This window comes from Gallinula chloropus, assembly GCF_964237585.1.
Source record: "Gallinula chloropus genome assembly, chromosome: 12".
NCBI lineage: Eukaryota > Metazoa > Chordata > Aves > Gruiformes > Rallidae > Gallinula > Gallinula chloropus.
In genome coordinates this window covers 9,750,755-9,770,432 of record NC_140097.1, presented here as the reverse complement: position 1 = coordinate 9,770,432, position 19,678 = coordinate 9,750,755, and the positions used below count along the sequence as shown (strand labels likewise).

General features: G+C 53.1%; 1 protein-coding gene and 1 long non-coding RNA gene across 2 annotated transcripts; one reads left to right on the top strand and one right to left on the bottom strand.

Annotated features, from left to right (window-relative positions):
• Positions 1-2,659: 2,659 nt before the first annotated feature.
• On the bottom strand, positions 2,660-8,421 carry FAM3D (FAM3 metabolism regulating signaling molecule D). The gene is made up of 10 exons (XM_084269587.1): positions 8,346-8,421; positions 7,549-7,613; positions 6,682-6,789; positions 6,362-6,382; positions 5,622-5,745; positions 5,329-5,387; positions 4,919-4,969; positions 3,558-3,642; positions 3,285-3,411; positions 2,660-3,088 (listed from the first exon to the last, which is right to left on the bottom strand). Exons 2-10 carry the CDS (start codon positions 7,559-7,561, stop codon positions 2,999-3,001), a joined length of 678 nt encoding a protein of 225 aa, XP_084125713.1. The 5' UTR covers positions 7,562-7,613; positions 8,346-8,421; the 3' UTR covers positions 2,660-2,998.
• Positions 4,965-19,278, top strand: LOC311196096. The gene is made up of 3 exons (XR_014617556.1): positions 4,965-4,993; positions 10,208-10,352; positions 17,922-19,278. It is a non-coding gene; the product is annotated as an uncharacterized lncRNA (long non-coding RNA).
• The last annotated feature ends 400 nt before the right edge of the window (positions 19,279-19,678 follow it).

Below are 19,678 nucleotides of genomic sequence, written 5' to 3'. Positions count from 1 at the left end.
TCTGCAGCAGGGTCGGGCGGGAAAGCTTGTTTTTCCTCCCTTCTCCCAGCACGTGGAGAACTCATTTTCTTGGTGCACCTAACAGCTGGCTTGCGCCCAGGCTCTGCCCAGGCACAAAGGCAGCTTTCATGCTGCGGATGCCCGGTTTCTAAGCCGGGATCCGCATTTTGAGAGGCTGTGGAAGATTACAGTAATTGCACTTGACAGGGCAAGATGTCACAGGACGCGGATTCGCCCGGCTGCGGGACCCCGGCACCCACCGCTCCTCGCCTCTGGCACCCTTACTAGCTGCTGCTTTGGTGCTTTGCCGAAACAAATCTGTACCCTCAAAAATAAGGCAGGATTATTCCTGTGCTACCCATGAGTATCCTGGCTCTTGGCTCCTGCTGCAGCACTGGATTTTGCAAACTTTGCTTCTGCGAACTCCCCAGGCTGCACGTTCGCTGCTGGAGCCCATCGTGGTCCCCAGGTGAGCCCAGGTTACTCGGAACTGCATCCTGGGAGGCCGGGCAGGTCAGGGCTGGTGTTTGCTGAAGTCTCGGGGGGATGCAGCACTGGGAAACCCAGCCAGGTAGGTGCCTGTCTCTGCAGTAATACGGCTTTTAAAATGCCAGAGCGCTACAGAAATCTCATTTGGGGATTGCTGGCTCTGCACCCACTGCCCTTTGGAGATCACTCTAAAAAACAAGCAAGTTAAATTTGATTCCTGAAGGCATATTTATATCCCTGACACCCGGACTTCACCAGTTTATTTATGGGGACACGGTGACTTTGGCAGGAATGGCTCCTCAAACCACTGGCTGCTGGTTAAGGTCCCTGCACAGGGTTTGTACTTTCAGCCCTCCTTATTTATTGAAAACAACGATGTAGGTTAGTAACCACACAGCAATGGATTTAGAGCTAGTTTTAACTGTCTGTAGCGTGCTGAAACATAAATTACCTTTGTTTTGGCTTGAAACCAGGTTTTTAATGTGCATTGTGAAGGGCTAGGAAGCGTTTCCTGTGGCTGACAAACAGGATGGTGGTTTTCTGGGCTGTAGCTGATGCTGCAAGCTCGTTTACCCCACACAGCCTCCTCTGCAGCTCTCGGGCTGTTTGCAGTTTGGCTTACAAGCAGATCTAGATCCTTTGAGGGGGCTTAAAATAGTTGGCATATTTATGCGTCAGGGCTGTGTGATGTGAGGGCTGTTGTGTCTGTGAAGTTGTGTTCTTTCTCTCTGCTGCCATAGGTAGGGATGATTCAGCGCCTGGGATTAACTGTCGCTGTTGCAGCAGATTTAGGGATCAATTTATGGCAGAGGCTTCCCCCCCCACCCACCCCAGCACGGTCAGGTGCATGTTAAGAGCGTGGGAGGGTAAGCTGGGATAATGCAGCTATTGGGGCATTCCTCTGTGATGGCTGTTTGGGGAGTTTGTGTCAGTTTTCACTTTGGAAGTTCTTATGGGCGTTACACAATTTATTTGGGGAGTTCCTTTGTTAGGGACAACCGGTTGCCTCACTGGTTTTAGATGGTGGTGCTGGGTTTTGGATACAGGGTTTCATCCCTGAAGGTGGCTGGCACAGGACAGGCTGTGTCTCTTCCTGGCCTATTCCTCCTCATTTCTGCTCCCTAGGGTGGCCCAGGGCATGGCTAACTGATGTGAACTGCCGGTGCAGGGGCTGTGCTGGGGCAAACCTGTTGTTAGGGACAGGGGTACAGGGACCACCTGTTACCCTGCACAGCTCTGAGCCCCCCCAGCCGAAATGTTCCACCCTCACGTTCTGCAGAACTCCTGCTCTGCTTTAAAGAATGGGAAAGACTCTGATACAATCATAGGAAATTAAAGTCTGTGTGTGATGCAAATTTGTCCCTGTCTGATGACAGGGAAGCCTGGGCCATCACCCGTGCAGCTTATCTGATCTCAGCAGGGCTTCACTCAGACAGGTTTTGGGTACAGGCGGTGCTTTGGTGGATGCACCCAGGCATGAGCAGGGGATACGTGCTTCCCCAGGACCTCCTCGGTGCTGGGGAGCAACATGGGAACCACCCTGGAAGGTGGTCTGTGGGGCTTTGCCGGCCTGCATTTGGGCAGAGATCTCTCCTCTCCCGACCCTGTCAGCTGCCCCCAGGTTGGGGTGCAGCTCCCGGAGCGAAGCAGGTGTGTGGTGGCTGCGGTGAGGTGCCAGCCCGGGTGTGTTGCATCTCTCCAGCCCGGCTCTTGCTCTGGCTCTCCCGGTGAAAGGCTCCCACCTATTGGTTACGCTGCAAAAGTTCAGCTGCCTGAGAAACTTGCACACACATCCCTCCCTGAGGGCAAAGTTCGACTGGCACATCCCTGGTGTGGTCCTGACATTTGTGAGGGGATGTGCCATGGAGGATTTAGCTTGGATTAACCCAGGAAAGATGCAACCAGGTGATGGGAATGCTTTGGCCTGACAATGTCAGCCCTCCCTGTGGCCTTGAGGCTGTAAAAGACAGTGGGACCTTGGCAGGAGTTCCGTGTGGGAAAGCACCAAGGCCTGAGCATCCCCAGGGATGACTTTGCCCTGTGCTGTGTGGGGAGGGGGAGCACCCACGTGTGGTGCAATGGTCATGCCTGGCTGGTGGCAGAGGATGTGGCATGCTGTGCCTGCATGGGAGAGCATGGGTTATACCTGAAGATGGAAGTGAGAAGGTAATGCTTTATAAGCAGATATCTTATTTAAGAAATCTGAAAAAAACCCTTTTACAAAGTTTCTGGTTTAAAGACAGAAAAATAAAATACCCCAAACTGATGCATAGGTGAGGACAGCTTGGCTGAAACCTGGCCAGGCATTTGCTCTGCAGACACTTGTACGGCTCATCTCCCAGCCCTGCACAGCCCCTGCTGTGAAACAGCCAGTCCCTGGGAGCAGGGCTGGGCTGTGTGACTGGGTGGTGTGGGGCTGAGGTCAGTGTGATGGGTCTGGGGTCCTCACAGTGAAGCTGGTGTCCCTGTGGGACTGGTCTTGCCACAGTAGCAGGCTGGGGGCTTGATGCTAGTCCATCTTCCTGGGGATACAGCCCTCCATCTCCAGCAGCTCAGGCCAGCCATCATATTTATTTGTCTTCTTATCATTTTTGATGTGCTGCAGGGAAAAAGAAAAAGAGAGATGGATGAGGAGGTTGGTGAGTTTGCAGCATGGTGAAGCTTGTGCTTTGGCTCAAGCTGGGGGATAACATCTCTGGCCCACATCTTGGGCAGAGGTAGGTGAGATGTGGCTCAGGAGGTGCTGTGAAGAGGATGGGAGCCTCTGGAGCTGGTGGCAGGGAAGGGCTGTGTACCTTTTCAAAGGGGCTCTTGTCATTCATCCCTTTTGCTCCCAAGAAGACCCAGTTGTCCCGGAATCCCAGTTTGGTCACATTGCTGCTCCCCAGCTCCACGAAACGTGCTCGTACTTTGTCATTCATCCTGAAGGAGGGTAAGGAGGTGTTAGTGTGGTGCCAGGTGGCTGTCCCCTCCTGTCCCCTCTCTGCTGCTGGCAGCGGCAGCACCTCCAGCTCGCCCCAGCTGCAGGCTTTTGGGGAGTCAGGTGTTGCTCCCAGGGCCAAACTCACTTTGTGGCAGGGTCATCGTAGCTGGCTGTCAGCACGATGCTGCCGTGCTTGATCCCTTGGAGGAAGGTATCCAGTTTGTTAATGTCTGGGAGAGAAGAGAATTAGGAGAAGAAAAAGGCATTATAGCAGGAGCTGCTGCGTGGCAGATGGGGGAGCCTCCTCTGGGTGGGTGGGATGTAACTGGGCTGTGCTGGTGCTGGCTGGGGTGTGGGCTCATGGCTCTGGGGAAGGATGAACTCCCTCCCAGATGCTGCATTCCCCATCTTGTGTTCCCACCTGGGCTCTCCCTTTCCTCTTGCCAGCAGAACAACTGCAGGGGAGAATTTGCCCCTAAAGTTTGCTTGCTAACCGCAAATCGAGTTATGTGACTTTACTTCCCAACACCAGAAACGAGCTCCCCCGACCCCAGAGCTGCCTGCCCTGTCTTCCTGCCTTCGGCTGGGCTGTGGGAGTTATTCCTCATCCAGCATCCGAGGGATGCTCGTCTCCAACGCCCCATCTAGTGGCACAGGAGACGACTGCGGTCTCCTTCCCGGTGTCTATCCCACCGCGTCCTGGCTCCCAAACCCAGCCTGAAATCTCATGGTATTGGTTCTTCTCCTTAAAACTCTGCAGTTACTAAGAATAGGCTGCAAACCCAAAAAGACAGGGTGATGGATCCCTGAAAAGGCTCAAACAGCAAAGAGTGAATCAAAAGGATCTTAAAGGGTGGTGTTAGCACGTGGTTTTCAAGGAGTCCTGCCAGGACTCTGGAGTGTTTCAGTAGCAGCTCTGCAACAGTGGTGGGATTTACAGCATCCTGTGAGTGGGTGCTGCCCCAGCTCAGGGCATCTTCTTGCTGCTGTTAGGAAGATTGTTTGAAGCTGGAAGGTGCAGGGATGTGGTCCCTGCTGCCCCTGAGCTCTGCTCTGTGTGCCTGGGGACCACATCTTGCCTGCCGGACCCTGCGCTCCTCATTTATCCCCCTGCGAAGGGCAGGGAAGCTCAGCCACCCCCAGCACTCAAAAACTGAACCCAAAGTTGCAAAATCTCAGGATTGGTGTAACTGCCTGACCTGGGAGGGCAGCCCCTCGCTGGTCTCAAGTGTCCTGGTTTGTTCAGTTTAGTGGAATCAGGCTTTTCCCAGCTATCAAATGCACATAAAAGGAGTAAGAAGCCAACCTGGGACGTGGATGCATTAGGAAGACTCCAGGCTCGATGGCCTGGGGGAAGGCTGAGCTTTACCTCACAAGCTGGCAACCCTGGTCAAAGTCCACTAGACTTTATCATTAAGCACGTGGCAGAGGAGCAGCCTGAACAGCCAGCAGGGCTGGTGTGAGCCCTGGCTGGAACCTGCCAAGCAGCAAAGCGACCACGCTTACCTCCGGAGTACATGTCGAATACGTCTGCTTTCAGGAGCTGCCCGCCTGTTCCTGGAAGGTTCAAAACAGAGCCTGGTGAGTTTGCACTGGGATGGCTCAAGGCTTTGCCTGGCCACCAGCTTCAGGTTCCTGCTGCAAAGTGCTTTTCCCATCCCTCAGTGTGCTGTGTTTTCTGTGCTGGCTAATGTGTTGCTCGGTGGATGGAGTTCACGGAGCCGTTTGCACAGCCCCAGCGGGTTGATTTCCCACCTTGGTGGTGCTTGCAGCCAGAACTGTGGCTCTGCACCCCATGTAACACCAGACTGATGTGCTTTTGGCTCAGCCATGGGGCCTGGGATGGGGTGCCCAGTGGCCTGTTCCCTGCTGGGGGAGGGACCCTGGGCGTGGGGAGAGGAGGGTTAGTGACTTACCATTCACCACAGCAATGTTCAGGCCTCTGCCAATGTTGTTCTTCGTGCTGCTCATGAGGCTGGAAAGGAAAGCAGGATGCCCTGGAGGTGCTGGTGCCACTAAAACTGTGATGGGGCAGAGTGACTGCAGGCAGCAAAAGATCCCCAGCAGTGGCAGCAAACAAAACTATTTCCAATCTTTTCTAACCACTAGGGCACTGTGTTGGTTACAGATGTGCTTGGCAGAAGCCAAACTGGCTTGAGTCAAGCCCAGGTCAGCCATGGCTGCCCCATCCCCACTGTGTGCTGCTTACATCTCATTGTTGAAGCAGATGGAGGGTCCCACCACGTTTGCAGCCCCGCTGGTGATCTTGAAGGCAAAATGGTAGTGAGGGCAGCTCTTCTTGTTCCCACACTTGTGCTGGGGCAGCTGCTCACCTGTGAGAGAGGAGTGGAGCTGGAAGCCATGGGGTTGGCCCTATGGGGGGACATGGGCCATGTCCCTGAGGGGCTGAGCATGGCTGGCACTGGCTCAAAGTCACCCACTAAAGGGGCAACACCTATACTGGATTTTTTTGCATGAACAAGGTTTGTCCTGGGGCTGGGACCACCTTATTGTTTGAGATTTACAGTGCTGAGGCTTGAGGTGGGGTGGGATGAACTGGCCATAGCACTGGGTGTGAGCCATGGGACACCACAGCTGATGCTGTGTGCTTGCAGAGCCCACCAAAGACACTGCTGCTGTGCACAGGAATGAAATTCCCCTGTGTTTGGGAAGGTGGGATTTTTGCCTTGGGTTCTCGAGGGCAGCTATTGAGCTTCCACCATCACAGAATTGTAGGGGTTGGAAGGGACCTCTAGAGATCATCAAGTCCAACCCTCCTGCCAAAGCAGGTTCCCCAGGACATATTGCACAGGTCAGTGTCCAGATGGGCCTTGAATATCTCCAGAAAGGGAGACTCCACACCCCCCCTGGGCAGCCTGTCACAGTGCTGGGCAGCCTGTTCCTGGAGTGGTGGTGTGTGATGGAGATGAAGTTGAGAGCGGTACTCACTGCTGGGCTGCTTGGTGGCACCTGTGGGTACAAAGCAGGAGGGTTAGACACCCCAGAGAGCTGTGGGCTCTTCCCCAAGCCAGGAGCAGCTGTTCAGGCACCGGCTCACCAGGACCTCTCCCCGCGGCTGCAAGCACCCTGGGAGCCATATGCCCTGGTGCAGCTTCCCACCACGCTGTCCCCTCCCTGCCCTGATGGGCAGAGCTGGTGGCTACAGCCTTGGCTTGGGACTGCAAGTGCAAATATCTGTGGCAGCTGCCTGGAGCTCTGGGGTCTGCCTCAGGATGGGGCTACCCACACCCTCCCTCGCTGAGCCTCACCGAGCCAGCTCCGCAGGCTGATGACTTTCCATCCATGATTGAAGTAGGTCTCCACGATGAACCATGTGCCCAGCAGTGTGACCAGCAGAGCCGTGTACCGGATCACGCCTGCCAGGGGTGGAGAGGAGCCAGGTGAGAGCTGCAGCGGTGTGGGCTGGGGATCAGACCGTCCCTCTGGCTTCGTGGGGACTTGGTCTGTGATATCCCAAGGTTACCAGGCACGGGGTGACAGCCAGCACTTGTGTGGCATGGGAAGGCAGCTACCACTCCTTTCTTCATCCTCTAAAAGGACTCTGATCTTTTAATTAATATCTCTAGAGCGTGTGACGATGCTCAGACAGGCATTACCCTTCTACTGGGAGGCACTATTCCTATTTCTGTCTGCATTAAAGTAAATCTGATAATTAGTCAGAAAGCTATGTAAATCCACATATTTCTTACGTTCCCAGCACTGGGAAGGTTGCTATCCCCCAATTAGTCACTAGCTACAGTCGAGCAGCTGCTAATACAATTGTGATTGGCATTTGGCTTTAAAGCAGCGCTCATCAGAGCAAAACGTTCCAGTCCTGCATGGAAAGAGAGTGGGAAAATATACTTATATTGCAGCTGAATGGCTCTTATGGAACTAGGCACATCTCAATAGCCATCTCTTCTCAGCCACAGAGGGTTTCACTGGGAAAAACACAACAGACGGAAATCTACACAAATCTTTTTAAAACCTGATGCTTATACAAAGGCCCTTTCCCATGGCCCTGGCAGGGGAAGGTCAGGGTAGCTGGGCTTGAAGGGGTCATGGAAATGAGGAGAAGGCATAAAGAGCTGTAGAGAAAAGGGCAGAGAAAAGTAAACCACTGTCTCCCTCCTTACTTGCCACTCGCATGCTGGTGATGAGAGAGAACAACCAAGGGGGTGGCCGATGGTCACGAGTTACCCTGAGGACAAAGAAGGAAATACCATAAAGCATACCTGTAACCACCCAAGCCAGGCAGATAGTAGATTAAAAACATAATTGCATTGTTCAGGCATAGTTCCACTAAGAGGTCACCAAAGACGTATACATTCCTGATGGGCTCATGTGCTTGCTCCCACCCTGATGCTGAAGCCCTGGCTCCCATCCTGTGAAGCTGGCTGCACCCATGGAGCTCACTGCCTTTTTTAAGTCTCTAAACTCTTCACTGTGCCTGTCCACTGCCCTCTGCGCTCCTGTTGCAGGTCGTTTTCTCAGTACTGGGTCACACTTTCTATTGTGATGAGCTCAAGGAGCACATGTTTAGTCACAGCCTTGCGGCATTTCCTCCTGGGATTATGCAAAGCCAGGTTTCAAACATTAGGGGCTGCAAAATGCTGTCTGAGGACAAGCTGCAATTTGGTCCTGCCCCATCAGAGGAATCTGTGGGAACAAGCTTGTCCTCCTTAAAACCAGAAGGAGAAAGGAGACAAGTTTGGGGACACTTGACTTAAGAACAGAAATGTTTCCACTTGTCCAAATCCCTCAGTGTCTTCACCCACGCGAATGGGGAGTGGTTGTAATTTAGGGAGTAAAGTATTTCCTACCTGAGCGAGTCCATCTGCCTCCCTCCCTCCTGCTGCCAAGCCCTAAGGATGGGATGGTCCCCTGCCACCCCATGCACTGGGATCCTGGGGTGCTGGGGACCCACTCCTACCTTTGTAATTCAGGGATGCAGCCTGATGAACGTCTGTCCTGGAAACCACCCGCGTCCTAAGGCAAGTTGTCACCTGGGAGATGCATTCAGAGTTAAAGAGCCTGATGTTAACTGAAGAAGCCCTTCAGTGAGGCTTGGCATAGAAAATTTGTGAAAGAGCCATGCTGAGGGTGCCTTTTCCTGCTTGAAAGGTAAATAAAGAGAAACGGGTTGTAGCAGGGCTGGGCTGAAAGCTGATTTCAGGCTGCTGCGTCACAAGGAAGGAGAGGAGAGCTTTGTCTCCTGCCCAGCCCTGCTCTGGGTTCCCTCCCAAGGTTTGAGTTCAGGAAAATGTCCGTTGCCACACGATTGACCATGCAGCATTCCCCCCCTCCTTGGGCACCCCAGGTGGGATGCATCTTCCCTTGGACACTGTGGTGGGGTGCTCCTGGCATCCCCCCTAAGCAGGATGCTTCCCTGTACCCGGGGGACTGCTAGAAAGCCGACCTGCACTGCAGGAGGCAAGCTGCTGCTTGGCTTGTGACCCCGAGGGAGTCTGCAGCTGGCCAGGGTGGCCATGCCCAGCTGCAATGGTAGCCTGGCAGTGAGGTTTCAGCTCTCTGAAGCTGGAGCTCAGCGCTGCTGCCCACGAGGACCCTCCACTGCACCCGAGTCTGCCGTGAGGCTGTGGCAAGGGGCTGCTCTGGTGGGGTCTAGCAGCTTCCCAGGGAGAGTGGCCTCGTGGCTTACCTGCATTTTAGAGGAAGCCTTGGAAGGTTTTTGTGTCCCCTGGCGTATCGAGGCAACGTGTATTGGATAGGGCATGGGCTAAGCACGCGTGCTTCCCAGCAGCATTCTCTCTGCAGGTATCCCTCCTGGGGTGAGTGGCCCTGAGCAGGGATCTGTCTCAGCAGGAGGTGGCACAGGGGGTCTGCGGTGCCCACAGCCTTTCCTCATGCCACCTTGTCCTGGCCCATGCCAGCCCCCCTGGCACATATCCCTGAAATGGGTTTTAGACTCATGTCAGAGCTGGCATGAACAAACCCCTCACTGGGCTGGTAGAAGGGCCACAGACCTGAAAACAGACAGTTTAATGTTTTTGGAGGGCAAATGCTGCCCGTGGCTGGATCAGGTTGGGACAGCCCCAGGCTCTTGCCTTTTGCTCCTTTCTGCTTGTTTTCCTTTTGAAGTACAGGGAGTGGCTACCCTGACCTGGATCCTCAGCCCTGGTGAGGGGGGGTAGAAGAACAGTCTGGAAAATCCCCTTTGGCAACTCCACATAATTGGTATGGGTTTGTTTTTGGAGCCTGTTGCTCCCCTCCAAATGGCATGAGTGGAGCCTGGAGCTGGTGAAGGTTCAGACGCAGACCCAGGTTTGCAGAGCATGCCTGCCTGGTCCCTGTGGATGCTGGGGACACTGGCCTCTCTGGGGCTTGCTGCACAGGGCTCTCTTTTGCCAAATTTGCTTTTTTTTTTTTCTATGCACATATTGATTTTGTTGCAGAGGGAGAGAAATGGAAAAATAAACCAATAAACCCTACTGCTTTAGGGAAGTCATTTATTTATTTGGGCTATTTATCTTCACCTTAATACCAGGTAAAATTTATTGGGCAAAGTCCCTGGGTGGTGGAATTCCTGGAACCTGATTGCATTACAAGTGGGTAGCCCTGTCCTGGGGTTTGTATTATATTATCTTTTAATTGTTTGGATAGATTTATTTATTTTTGGTGCCAAGATTGTGCTGGATTAAAAAGATGGCTGTCCTTTGGCATCTGCCAGAGCCCCACTCGTAGGACATAGAGAAAGGAAGGAACTGTGGTGGGTGATAAACCGAGTTATTTGTCTAATAAACCTGAAACATATTTGCTTTAAACCCATTCCAGGAACAAAAAGGTTGTCGGACAAATATTGCTAAAGAGCTCCATGGCACTGTAAGGCCAAGACTCCACCCCGAGCCTGCTGAGTTACTGCTGCCAAGAAGAAACTGCGGCAGATCCCTGCCCTCGTGGGTTTTCCAGGATGTGGCAGGTGAGTGTTCCTGTTTCCTCCCAGCATTGGAGGAAAACTTTTCTCTTCCCTAGACAATTCTGGCCTTGTTGTTTTTTGGTTTTTCTTACTGCTTTTGAGCCCCATACGCCCCCCTCTCTCCCAGCAGGTCCCTCACCATCAGTTTGGTAGGGGTGGGGATGCGGCTCCAGAGAAGCTGTCTGCCAGATGTCACCCGTGCCCACACCTAATGAGTCACCACTCTAATAGTCAGGGTCTTCCTGCAAAACTAAACACAGGGGTGCAGACAGAGGCTGGTGGTGGGTGGGCATACATCCACCCTGTGTCCAGGGCTGGTGCCACCACATAAAAAAAGGGTAGATGAGGTACTTAGGGATATGGTTTAGCTTAGGATGGGAATGGTTGGACTCGATGATCTTCAAAGGTGTCTTCCAACCTTGTGATTCTGTGATTCTGTGACAGATACCTCAAAGCCATTTTTAGTCTTCAAAGGAGTCAATCCACCTGAGCTTTGTCAAGTTACTTAATGGGAAAGCACTATTTGTCAAAGGCATTGTAAATCTCTCAGCCATAAAAATGCTTAGCCAGTTGCTGCACCCACCAAACTGCTGGCGAGGGCATCTTATGGTGACACTGCCCCCAGCACAAGTCAATAGTTAACCAGGGTGAGGCCCTGATCCTGAAACGGAAGGCAAACGGGATGCACATGGAGATGGGCAGGGCTGTGGGGCTGGCCATGGTGGCCAAGCCCCATCTGGGAATAGGACTGCAGCCAAAGTGGACGTGTCACCTTGACGTGCCCCTGGGGAAGCCGGGCCGTGGGGCCAGTGCCAAGGGCACAGGTGACTTTTAGTACCTGCTGCAGGTGCATCCCTGCCCACTGCCTGCTCTGGGGCAGGCATGGTCCTGTCCTGCACTCAGCTGCTTGCAGCTGCTGGAGGAACATCATCCATCAATGGCTGCTACTGACTTGGTGGCTTGTTCTTCTATTTGTCATTGGCAACCACTTGTCCGGTTCTCTGTACATCTCACTGAGCCCGAAACTAAATCACAATGAGCTTGCCTCTCCAGTGAGGTTCCCCCAAGCAGTGCATCCAGAATTGCAGCAGCAGTGAGAGGTAGAGAGGAACGATCAGGTGTGGGAATGGTGGCCGGCAGCTCAGTGGGCATCCCTGTGCTGGGGATTGCAGGTTGGCCCATGCCAAAACCCCAGGGCAAAAGGAGGGACACCAGTGTTGGTGTTCAGGGCTGGCAGCTAGCTGTTTGCTGGGAAGAGGTGCTGCTCAGGGCCAAAAGCAGAGGGGATGTGTGGGCCCTGGGGGCAGTCCCACTGCTGGGAAGGCTCAGCAAAGGGCTCTGGTTTTTAGTAACTGCACCAATGGGAGAGCCTGAAATGCATTTTGGGCAGCTTGCAAAGACCTGGGTGCCAGCACCCTGAGGGCACCCGACTGATGCTGGGGAGATGTCCCCACAGTCGGGTTGTGTGCTGGAACACTGCACTGAGAACACCCCGCAATTCTTCCTGAGCCATGATGGATAAAGGTCTTTCTTTGACCTGGGCTGTGCATCACACCCCACATATCCCGTCACGGGTGGAAATGCAGGTTTAACCCCTGCTGTTAACACAGGTAAGTCGTTAATTCTGCCTTTGCAACTGGCACAGCCGCACCCCACAGAACGTGGGCCAGTGCGTGGGGGTTCCCTTTCCCCTCTGCGCTACGAAGAAGAACAACTCCATCCCGAGCAACCCTCTAACCTGCCCACAAGTCAGAGGAGAAATGCTGCAGCCATGCAGCGACTCTTGCAGCCATGCTCTACCAACCCCACCTCCGCGCAGCAGCGGGGACCGGACAAGCCTACGTACCCGTCAGTGTCCTGGGCGTGCCGTCCCTCTCTGCAGGCGGTGTGGGCACCGGGGCATTCCGGGGAGCTGGGGCACCATGTGTCCGGCAGTGTGGTGGTGCAGGCTGCCCAGCCTGTCCCGTCCCTGCCCTCCGTGACTCACGGCACCTCCCCGAGCCTTATCTTGCTGCCCAGCGTGCCGCCCCATGGGGCGTAGGGGGTGGGAGCAGCTGTCTCAGGGGAGGGGAACGAAACCAAAAAGTCGTTCCTGTGTGGCTGTGAACTCGTGTGTTTCCTTTGGAGGTGTTCTCCGCTTCGGTGCTTGCGTCCTGCCGTTATCAGAGGAGGAAGAACCTCTCCCAGGGTGGGCACCAACCTGACCCTCTGCATTTGCACTGACCCAGCGCATCATGTCTGATATGGGGGGCAGTGGGTGGGCGCAAAGCTGGGACTGCTGTGCCCCTGCGTGGGCTAAATCCGGAATAACCCCATCTGGCTGGTTTTCTGCCTGGCTGCACCACATGTGTGTGTGGGCTGGCCTTGAGTGCTGCCTGGCTGCCTCTCCTTTGCAAGGGGCTGGAGGTTCCCTGCTCAGATGCACGTTTATTTATCCAGCAACAGTCCTGAACTCTGAAGGAGTCCTGAGTTAACTGTAGATATAGATTTAGGCCTTTTTAATAATTTATTGTTATTATTATGTTTCTGAAGGAAGAAATCACTCCTTGGAGACTCCTGCTCTGCAGTTAGCATGAGAAGCCCTATACATTTTCCAAAGCTGAACCTCGTTTACCTGGCAGCCAGAACCAAAAGCGTTCCCATTCCTTTTTCCTTTTTCTTTTCCATTCCCATCACTCAGAGGGACAAAACAGCTTCTCCTGGAGCTTTTTAAAGCAATTTTCATCCAAGAGGCAAACGGAGGAGGCACAGGGCCAGCAGTGGCAGAGCTGCCTTTGGGACTGCTGCTTGAGAAGGGCTGAAGCAGAGCCCCAGCAGGACCAGCACTGCTCCCCAGTAATTAGCTTAATACCTGAGGGTGCTCTCTGCAGAAAACCGTGTGCTGAGCTTTTCTTTGCCTCCCCCCTACAGTGCTGGGCATGGGGTGCAGAATGCGGCCCTGGTGCAGGGGGTGCTGGGTTGTGCACCAGAGGAAATCACAGCTTCTACGCCGAATCCTTCCAGACAGGGAGCAGCAAAGCAAACACAGGCCTGGGCTTTGCATTGGGATAATTATTGCCCTCGGAAGGAAATTTTAGCTGCAGTAAGAGCCTGGGCTTAAACAGCACAGTCTAAATCAGAAACCTCCTCCCTCTCCGGGGAAATATCCTTCCTATTAGTTTGTTTAGCTGCTGGCAATAACTGGCTCTGCTCAATAACAAAGCGCCCCAAGCCCTGGCGTGCTGCAGCATGCGTCTCTTCTTCGTCTCCCTGCTTCCTGCCCACACAGGAGCTGGCCCATGGCATGGGGCTTGTAGCACACTGGGGGATGCCTGTTTTGTGATGAATTTCTCCTCCTGCTTCAAGGGATCTGAGGTCCTCTGTGGAGATGGAGATGTGGCTGGAAACAAGCTAAAAAACCCCAGCATTGGGGCCAGAGGCCTTGCCATCCCAACAAAGAGAGCTTGAGTGCAGTGCTTCTGCTCTTTGCAACTGTACGTTTGTTTCCCTGAAACCACAGGAAAGGATGGGGAGCCGTGCGCTTCCCTCGTGGGATGTGGCTGTGGCGCAGCCCAAGCTGTGTCCTGTCCCCGTGCCCTGCAGCAGCCCAGGCTGTGTCCATCCACCGTGGCGCACGGAAGAGGCGCTTTTAAATCACGCGTAATACTAGTGAATGCATCAAGTGCTGGGAACCGGGCAAATCATTAACTTGTGCAGTGCAATGGAATTACATCAGGCTCATCTGCAGGCTCCCCCAGGGAGGCTTCTGTGTGATACAGAGAAAGAGAAATTACAAAAAAAAAAAAAAAAAAAAGAAATAATGTATGTGGTATCAAAAAGCTGCCAGGCTGGGGAATGAATAATCTGTGGTGCAAAGTCACCGCACTGCGATGAGCACCATGGTAGGAACAGCAGGAGTGAGCTGGCAGGCGAGGAGCTGCTCTCCTCCTCTTCTTTCTCCTCCCTCTTTGTGCCTGCTACATGGGTCCCATGTGGGACCTCAGTGGGTGGTGGGGAGCTATTTGGGATTTTTTTTTCCCCCCAAAAATCCCAGTGGCTGCAGGATTGTCCCTCTGAGGAGCAGTTTCCTACAGGAGCTCAGCACTGGGGGGGTTACCCCTGAAGACCCCTTGTCTGCAGGGCTCCGCAGGCCCTGCAGGGATGCTCTGCTTTGCAAGGTGCTCACTGGGGTAGTTTAATCACAAGTTCTGCTGCTCCTAAGAGAGCTTTGGCTACTGCCACTTTGCAGAAGTTGCCATGAGAAGTGCTGTGGCTCTGATGGTTTCTGACTGCTCGTGCTGGGCTCACCCACATACCACAGATACAGATCATAGCGCCTTCAAAAGGAAAAAGTCTTTTACCTCTCGGTTCATCTAGTGTTAATCACCATCTGCATCTCCTGCACGCTGTGTGCAGGAGGGTGAGGGTTGCTCCCACAGCCTGCACCTTCCTGCCTGTGCTGCCATGGGGTTTCTTCACCCACCGATAAAGCACGCCGCACCAGTACTCACCCCTGCTCTCCCACTTCTGCTTAGGTCAGTAAACAGCAGGTCTTCATTGACCGAAGGGTGAATGATGCCAGCAAACCGATGACCCATCCCAGAGGTTTCAGCAGCATCTCGGGGACCAAGCGCAGCCCGCACATCTGGGTGACATGCTGTCGGGGTTACCTTGTGCCAGATGGGCAGGAAGAAGAAATACATGAGGGCAGAGTTTGACAGGAAGGGTGATACAACAATATTGGACAAAAAAGGTGAAACCCACCGTTTCAGGGGAGAAGGGTGGTTGGTGTTCGGTGAGTGTACGTACCGGTATCTCTCTCCCCGTGCCGGCTATTGGGGGTGCTGTTGTGTAGCGCATCCGCTGCGCCCGCCGCAGCGCTGGCAGCGCTCGGCACAGTCCGCTGACGCCGGCTTTGCTGCTAGGAGAGGAAAATAAATAAAGGAAATCATAACCGCTTTTACCATTAAAAGAGAAATTAGCCCGCGCAGTGCTCAGCCCCCGGCCGGTCGGCCCAGCGCAGCCAATCTGGTTTTATTGTTTCGCAGGACTGTTCTGCAGCCCAACGATGACAAATACCAGGAATTAGCGGAGTGTAATTACTCCATATTAGCTGAATTCACAGTATAGACACAGATCATAAACAGCCATTGATTATTCCTAATTTTGCGTTTTTAGCATTCTGAATTGCAGCAATTACGCCTGTCCGAGGGAATGCGCTTCTCTTCCGACCCCGCGGGGCCCCAGCCACTGCCCTTCCTTGCAGATACTTTTTCTTACTGCTGAAAAAGCAGATGTTTATCACAAATCCCTCCTTACTTGTATAAAAAAAAAAATCCTCCCCCTCAGGCCTCGGCCCCCTCTGGCTCTGCAGCCCAGGGGTTGCTCCTTTTGCTGCTGGCTGCCTCAGATCACAGATGGGCGCCTGGGGTGAGCTGTACCCCCTGGGCTGCAGCTTTGCCCAGGTTCGTTGCAGATCTGATCAGCAGCCCCGGCTCCCGGTGTGGGTGTCACAGAGATGCCCAAGGGGAGGAGGGAGGAGGGCAGCACCAAACTTGCAGTGGTGTCCTGTTGCCAGTTGGTGCCATGCAAGTGCTGCTCCTGCTTTAAGTGCTGTCTCTCCTTTGAAATAGGGTTGCAGGCCAGGCCCTGATTCCCAAATGCTAATTTGTGCCTCCAGCAACCTGGTGCTGGGGACCTCTGTCTCCAGCCCGATAAGGACTGTGCCCTCTCCAGACAAGATCTGCGTGAGGAGCTGGGAGACCTCAGTCGTCTTGTTCCAGAGCACAAGCAGTATTAAAAAAATGAAAGTAGATATAAATTATTAATATTTGCATGGGAAATTTCTAACCCTATTAGTATCATATCATTAAATTTGTTTCTTACACACAGGCAGTGATTTCATTAAAAAGCGTAGCGGAGCAGAATGCAGCGCTGCAGCACGATTCCCTCAATTAAGGGCGAGAGAGGGGAAGATCCCGCTGTTCACTGATGGCAGAACCTTTGGGACTGCTTCCTTTTCCTTGCTGAAGGACTGGGGGGGAGCACAGCACTGCCCTTATGGATGTGCTGGGGGTGCCCCACGGCTGTGGGAGAGGAGGAGCGGATGGGCTCACTGGCTCCTCGCCGCAGGCCATGGCCTCCTGAGTTATTTCAGACCCTTTAGTCTGACCCACACAGCAATTCTGGCATTTTTATGTATTTTGAAGTGATTTGCTCACCCTGGGCTGCGGTGGTACAAAGGGAGGAAGGCCCAAGAAGACTGTGGCCTGATGCACTTCTCACTGCTGGCATCGGGCAGGGAGTTATTTATTCCAGGCAGCGGCTGCAGCCACTGAGCAGCACCAGAAGTTTTTTTATTGCACCCAGACCTAAGAGAGTGAAGAAGGATTATGCACGCTTCCACCGCACCAGCTTTTTATTAGGTTGCAGGCAGGGGTTAAACTGATCCTTGTCAGCAGGAATATAATGCCCAGGGCGATGGGAGCAGCATAAATTGAGGACAAGAGGTGGCCACTTTTACCGCTGCTCTCAAGAACGCTCTGCTGTTTTACTGCATCGTTCGCTTTTTAATTGGGACATTTCCCTCTGGCCAGGAGATGTCTTTCCTTTTTTGCCAGTGAGGTGCAGTAAATAAATGAGCTAAGACAGACTCTGAGGGTGGCAAGGTGTAGAGGGCAGATTAGAATCCTCCTTCCCTGTTTGCTATGATGCACCAATTCTGGCACAGCAGCCTCAGGGCCTGTCCCGGGGTGGCAAGGGGCTGCAATGGCACGAATCACACAGGCGCTTTCACCTATTCAGCACCTGTATTTTATCCCAGAGCTCGCAGGAGGCAGCAGTCCTCAGCCCTGGGCCAGGGGGTGAGCTGATTTCTGGCTGGTTCTGATATTTGGGTGCCACTGTGAAGCAATATTGGAGGGACCACATGGTAACTGTGGCACTTGGCTGGCCAGATCTGCTCATCGGTGACAGTGGAGCAGGACTGTGGGGATGCATCATCTGAATGCTCCAAAACTGCCACTATTTGCTGTAATTAGGCAGAGTGAGCCATTATGGGCTGCCTCACGCAGCGAGCAGCAGTGGGACATGCGGTGACATTGAGCGTGGAGATGTAATTTGGGGGGGGGGGAGGGGCAGACACTGAGTCCTTGGTTGCTCTCCCAGCCCTGCAGGAAGCCCTGTGGGGTGATGTGGAAGACCCTAGAATGCTGACTGGCTCTCAGAAGGCCTTTGGGGGGGTTATCATTTGTCTCTTTATGACCCCCCCAGCACAAGCTTGTGCAGGCTGGGTTTGGTGCACACAGCGAGGCTGTGTGGGGGCTGCTGGCACCCAGCACTGGCAGCGGGGGCAGCAAATTGCAGTAAAATAGATCCCAGTTGTTGACAGATACCCCTTTGGTGGCTGGCTCAGAGCCAGTCGTCCTTGCGGGGGGCTCCTCTTTGGGGTGGCAAGTGAATTTGGTTTTAAGCAGCCCTCAGTGCTCTGAACAGCCTCCCTTGCTACAAGGATTAGGTGGGGGGATCTGATTTCCAGCCATAATACAATTAAAAAGACAAGATATACACGCTCCATACTCACTTTATCCACAGGTGTCTGAAGGATTGAAAGAAAACCAGGAACGTTTTCCAGATGCAGCTCCCAGGTGCAGGCATAGCTCTTCAGAACCATCGTGCCAGCAGACTATCACCTTGCTCAGATGATTAAAGAAGGGAGGAGAAGCAGGAAAGCCCACCAGCCAGGGGTGCAGGATACCTCGGAGCAGCATGACACCCCTCTCGCCTTCGGGTGCTGTTGCACAGGCTTCAGACTTGCAGCTGGGGCCGAAGTATGTCGTTGGCTCTGGTCTCCCTGAACCTGGTTTGTGCTAAAGTGCAGCCTTAAACCTGTGTCTGCCAGTCTGGGTCACGTGCAGCCCCAAAACTCTGCGTGCTGTGGGGGTCTGGCACACAGCTACCCCAGCTCCGGACTGCAAAGCAGCAGGGGGCTGAGTAAGGTACTCATTCTGCTGTCCTAATATTTATGTTTGTCTACAGTATTAGCGGATTAATTAGATACCTTCCCTCCAACCTCCCTGTCCTTGCAGTGGAGGAAATCCTGCCTCTGTGCTGCTAATGGACTTCACCAACCCAGTAAACCATTGCAGCGCTGACAAAGTGTCTCTTTAAAAAGTGCAATAGAAATTAAAACTCTCCACTGAGAGCAAAACCGGTGGGGCCTTTTGCATCTACTGTTTTTATTGCATGCTGCACCGTTTGTAAAGCAGATCACTTACCAAGAGAGCCTACCTTTCCTCCCAAGCTGTAATTCCTAGACTTCTTTAAGAAGGTTTCTGCTCACAAAGGAAATAAAAGATAGAAACACGATGCTCCCTGACATTTGAACACACTACTGAGAACCTGAATTAAAAGGAACAAACTCAGAAAGTATCATTTATACAGCAATCAACTTTAAAAAGTCACCATCTGCTAAGAGTTACCACCCGGTGTAACCGTGTCTTTATTGCCAGACAGAGAATAGGAAATAACTCGGGGAACTCTTCTCCACCTGCTGGGTTTTTCTCGGTGCCATACACACACTGAGCGGCGGTGCCCGGCGTGCCACGGGGCGTCTATTGCAACCCTCCTTTTACTCCAGCTCACCACAGAATATAAATCTGAATACAGGTGCCATTAGGAGGAATGATTTGGGGCTGTTACAGTTAGAGCATAATGTCAGCTTTTTGAAAAGTCTAAAGGGCAAAAATAAATGACCAGAGCTGGAACAAGGGACCTGGCTCAGGTTTGTGTATAGAAACCTGATTTTTCTTGCTTGCTGCTCACCTACTTGCTGCTCCCCACCCCAGTGACATTTTCCGGCCTCTCAGAGACCTTTCTAGTTTTTTCTTGCCTGTTTTATCATAATTGATCATAGTATCAAGTTCTTTGCCCCGTGTAACTTGACCAGCACTTACCTTCAGGTTTTTGCCTCCTTCTGGTCTTCCATTGCTCATTGTCTCGTAGAAAGGTCATGAACTTTTTGATACAAAAAATTTCTCATCAAATTTTATGTCTTCCACCAAGCCCACTCTGTGTTCAGGTGATCCTCAGCATAATTTAATCCTTCCCGCTGCTCCTGCCCAGTGTCACCTTCTCTCTCTCTCAGCAATCACGATGGCTTTCCCTTCTCTCTCTCCATGCACAAGGCTCAACTACAGCAACGTGCTCACGTGCAGTTTGTGTTTGCCTGCCCTTTTAGGACACTTAAGCCTCTTGTCCCCATCCTTCAGGAGGCCACTGCATCCTGTTTGCTTTGCCAGGCGTCCCCTCTCACGTCACCTGGTTGTAGCAGCTGAGCCAGGGATGGCAGA

Bases quoted from the DNA above. Each gene is read 5' to 3' on its own strand.
- FAM3D (XM_084269587.1), bottom strand. The intron at 6,383-6,681 runs GTGAGGCTCAGC...TTGTACCCACAG, and splicing joins CAGCCTGCGGAGCTGGCTCG to GTGCCACCAAGCAGCCCAGC. The intron at 3,643-4,918 runs GTAAGCGTGGTC...CTTCTCTCCCAG, and splicing joins ATTCGACATGTACTCCGGAG to ACATTAACAAACTGGATACC.